The sequence below is a fragment of the Papaver somniferum genome, chromosome 1 (assembly GCF_003573695.1).
Source record: "Papaver somniferum cultivar HN1 chromosome 1, ASM357369v1, whole genome shotgun sequence".
NCBI lineage: Eukaryota > Viridiplantae > Streptophyta > Magnoliopsida > Ranunculales > Papaveraceae > Papaver > Papaver somniferum.
This window is the reverse complement of record NC_039358.1, coordinates 175,632,813-175,636,927: the sequence shown is the minus strand read 5'-3', so window position 1 is coordinate 175,636,927 and position 4,115 is coordinate 175,632,813. Positions and strand designations below refer to the sequence as shown.

Sequence of the window (4,115 nt, the reverse complement as noted above, 5' to 3'; positions counted from 1 at the left end):
TTACAAAAACAAATGTGTTTTTCGCCATCTAACGGCTTTGCTTAGGCCTTTTATAACGATCGGCGGCTCTTATTTCTCCGTAACTGCAAGAAAGTGAAGAAAATAAATCGTGGCTCACAATACACCCCATCTTACGCCTTCATCCAACGTCCCAAATTGCTTCTCTCCTTTAATTTCCTTCTGTTACGCCTATTAAAAGTAAGCTGCCTTTACTACGATTTTACTCAGCTCCAGCTTTTCAACCGCAACTAAGGAAATCAATTAGAACCACCGTTATTCCTTTTGATACAAACCTGATTAATCAAATCAATTGTTATACGTTATCAGAATAAAAGATACCCATTAACAACACCATTATTTCTGCATGCCAATCCTTGAAATGTTCGGCTACATAAACCCCCAAAAATGTTACTTCGCAAAAGTTCTCAGTGCTTACCAATCTCCTTTTTCTCTATCAAGATTCATGTTCATGTAAATTTCTCTAATTTTAATACTGATTATTTCATATTTATGTTGGTTTTATATTTGTTACTTTTCCAGAAGTTTTATTTTCTGATCGGTTTTGTTATTGTTGATGAACGACGGATGTGTAGAACCACCTTATCCGGGAACCCTGCACACACTAATGTTGGTCTCAGGTAAATATCAGTGGAAGTGGTTGTCATTCATATCAACTGTTTGTTATAATGCCAATGTGGCAACTATTGCTCTCATCCTTAAGAGCAATAACCATCGATCCTAAAGTTCATACTACATATTGTATCAGATTAAGTTTTTTCATGCAGATGTAATATCCAAATTAAGGAATTTTATATTTAGTTTAATAGTGTCATGAGGCTACGCAACTTGTTGTTGTTGTTGTTGATGATGGTTGAACGAATATGAAGTGCTAGAGAATTTAGGTTTGCTTAGTAGAGTGGCAGCGGTGGAAAAAGGGGAAGCAAACGAAAAAGTACCACTATCAACATCATTTAGTAGGGTGGCTGCTCAGGTTAGAAATTAAAACCCTGATTTCTTATGTTTTAATTTTTAATTGATTCTTTTTCGGTTTCTCATTGTTCATTTTTGTTGCGGTTAAGGTGATCCTCCTAAACATGTGTTGTTTAGTTGTTCTAATTGTTCATTTATGGGCAAGTGTTCATTAATACCACTGTCAAGTTAAAGATGAGATTCCCACAACTTGATTTTAGGTTCTCCTACTCACTCAAAGGCTTAGTTTTTATCTGGATCTTTTCTTTGGATCACTCTTCTTCTTTTTTCCAATTTGGTTCGTCAATCTCTAGATTTCCACTTACATTCGTTATCTTCTCTATTTCTTCTCATATATGTTTTTATCAGCTAGGAAATTAAGGTTGAATTTTTAGCATTAAATCCTTTGTGAATGAAGAAATCCTTCAAACCCATTGTAAAATTTAATAATCAATATTAGTTTTATATCATTTGCAGCTATCAGATTCTGTTAGTTGATGGTTAAATGGTAAGAGTAACTTGGAACAGATAATTTATGTAAATATGACTAACCAGTAGTTTTATTAACGGAAAATAAATTATTGGCATCTGGATGTACTAATTTTCAATTTACTGGATTGGTATTCTTCTGAATAGGATGTACAACGCTGGCTTTCACAGATTAGAGCTGCTACCCGCGACAATCCGAATAGGTAAGGCATCTTGATTTGTTGGGATTTAGTTTAGTGTAAATTTGTTACAGCGTTAAGTCGTTGTGTATGTAAAATTTTAGTGTCTAATTTTGGTTAGCATATAAATGTGTGGTTTATATTTCATTGGTTGATATTTTGCATATGCCGTTTCATATGTTGAATCGGCTAAATGTGCCATATTTTCATACTTCCCCACTCGAGCACCAAATAATGATGACACAAGCTTACGACAAATGGAGTATGTCTGCTCATAAGACAATATGTACTTACTGACTGAAAAATCGATAATCTACCCGACGACACGTTGTAAGTTCTTTAGAGACGGTGCTGGAAATCTGTGTTGGTTTTTGCTTTAGATATATCAACCAAAATTCGTTATGCTATAATGTATCTAGGATTTATATATGCTCCCCAACCACGAGCAGTTGCATTTTCTTTAAAAGAACTCTATTTATTGAATCCGTAGTTATCTAAGGCAATGGTTTATAATTAGCAAATACTAAATGTGGGCTTGGAAGGAATCACTGAATGGATACATAATGAAGCTTTTGTTTGCATAACGTTTCATTGAGTTTCTAGCCTGCAATTATAGCCAGCATGTTGCTTAGCTATTAGAAAGTTGAATTTGAACATTCTCTATAGCAAAGATGTCCATAGTCTTTCACGTTTTGGTCTGCATCCTATAGTAAGCATATTGTTTATTTATTTTTATAGTGAAAGTAAGGAATGCTATGTTTGTTGACACGATACATCCCTAAGATAAATCTATTGTTTACAGGGACTTATGGTGTGCTAACTGTGAATCTAAAGTGGAACCTCACGTACACCAGTAATCCCCATAATTGTACATATCAATTTACCTGTGTTTGTTGCAACTTATTAATACGTTATTTTATTAAGTTTGTCATGGTCCCTTTAGATCTATACCAAGAAGGTATCTATTCCTTTACAAAGTCCAAGAATCCACCGTTCACTACTGTTTTTGTAGCTTTAGACAGTGAGATTCAGAAACTGTTAGAACACGCTGCATCCCGAGCTCTTGAGTGGTTGAGAGGTACTTTAACGTACCTTATCTAAATGAATCCACATGTGTATTTATGAGCCTGTCATGTATATCTTCTGTTGTCGATATAAATGTCACGGTTCACAAAACTAGAGCACCCAACAACCAATACAGGAAATGGGGTGCCTCAACTCCTTGCCGAATCCGAATTTGTCAGCTTACTAGCCTTCAATCTGTTAGTACATATACATAATCTAACTCTTATTTCCTGAGTTAGGGGGCTCAATTAATTGTGACTCCACCCAATGTCCTTTATTGGTAGTCTGTAGTCCCTTTGCGAGGAATCATTCATTTGGAAGTACTCCATAAGATAGTTTAACATAAAAATAGTTCGCCAGTAAGTCAACTGCCCATCCCTCATTTCACATGATGGAGCTATGTGTTTCAGTGGAAATAATATTGTTGAGATAGTTCTGAAACTTTAGTTTGAAAGAGTCGTAGTTGATGGAACATTTGATGTGTATTTTTAGCTCTTCATACTGCAAAAGTTAATTTCTGAAACTATTTTCTCTTTAACTAATTTTCTTACATTTTTTTTTTTTTTTTTTTTTTTGCAGGTAAACAACAACTTAGTTACAGACGGCAATGGGTTTATAAGAAACTGGAATGCGGCCTCTCATGAGTGATTCTTTTTGCACCAAGAAGAGGAAGGCATGATTCTCACCTGAAAAGACAGACCATAAAAGTAATTCTAAATTCTTAATGGTGCATTGTGAATGTTTTGATTGCTGATATTTAGCGTGGAAACAAACCCCCTGTTGGAATATATGCGGTTTCAGAGATTTTCTCTAATTTGTCTGTCTCTCATAATGGTGCATTTAATTGTTGCATCGATGACGCTTCAGGTCAGAAAAACACCATGGAAATTCTCATGGCATGCTATATAAAGCCACTTAAAATCCCCAACTACATTCGTGCCTCACACTTTGATCTCCCCAACAAAAGCTCTTAGTTCACAATGCTGATAAGACATAATACTTTAGCTTCCAGGTTCCGTTGACTAGGTATTATTGTACATTATTTTATGTGTCTTTGGCTAAGTTGTGTTTTCTGAGTTTTCTATGTCTCAGTAATGCCTTCCTGCGCCAACGCGAACCTTCCAATGCCCCCCCTACTACCTGCATTACTTTTAAATTTCTCCCAATAAGCACCTACAAGAGTTTCAGTCAGCCGCCTGAAAAGAAGAAGGGCATCATTGGATGAAATGAAATAGACTTCGTGGGACCAATGAGGTTTCGCTCTCTTCTGTTTCACTATGTGCTGTCCTATATAGTGGGTACAGGTTACGGAAGTGTAAGAAGATGGTGAGCTTAAACTAAATCAAGAGAGTTGAGACAGATGGTGCACCTAATATCGCCAACCCATATTTTCCTTAAGTTAACTACATCTTT

The 4,115-nt window shown here is 35.7% G+C and overlaps 1 protein-coding gene across 4 annotated transcripts; it reads left to right on the top strand.

The window, feature by feature from the left end:
- The first annotated feature begins 238 nt into the window (after positions 1–238).
- Positions 239–3,507, top strand: LOC113334240. 4 transcript variants are annotated; one of them, XM_026580572.1, is made up of 6 exons: positions 239–471; positions 594–638; positions 913–991; positions 1,606–1,661; positions 2,440–2,490; positions 3,282–3,507. In XM_026580572.1, the coding sequence occupies exons 1-6, from the start codon at positions 365–367 to the stop codon at positions 3,283–3,285; spliced, it is 342 nt and encodes a 113-aa protein (XP_026436357.1). In that variant the 5' UTR covers positions 239–364; the 3' UTR covers positions 3,286–3,507. The 4 variants fall into 4 exon arrangements, with proteins under 4 accessions (XP_026436357.1, XP_026436377.1, XP_026436364.1 ...); XM_026580592.1 differs by having other exon boundaries at positions 888–991; XM_026580579.1 differs by lacking the exon at positions 2,440–2,490.
- The last annotated feature ends 608 nt before the right edge of the window (positions 3,508–4,115 follow it).

Coding starts and splice junctions, on each gene's coding strand:
- LOC113334240 (XM_026580572.1), top strand. CDS start 365: ATGCCAATCCTTGAAATGTTCGGCTACATAAACCCCCAAAAATGTTAC. Junction 992..1,605: donor TTAGTAGGGTGGCTGCTCAG/GTTAGAAATTAA, acceptor TCTTCTGAATAG/GATGTACAACGCTGGCTTTC. Junction 1,662..2,439: donor ACCCGCGACAATCCGAATAG/GTAAGGCATCTT, acceptor TATTGTTTACAG/GGACTTATGGTGTGCTAACT.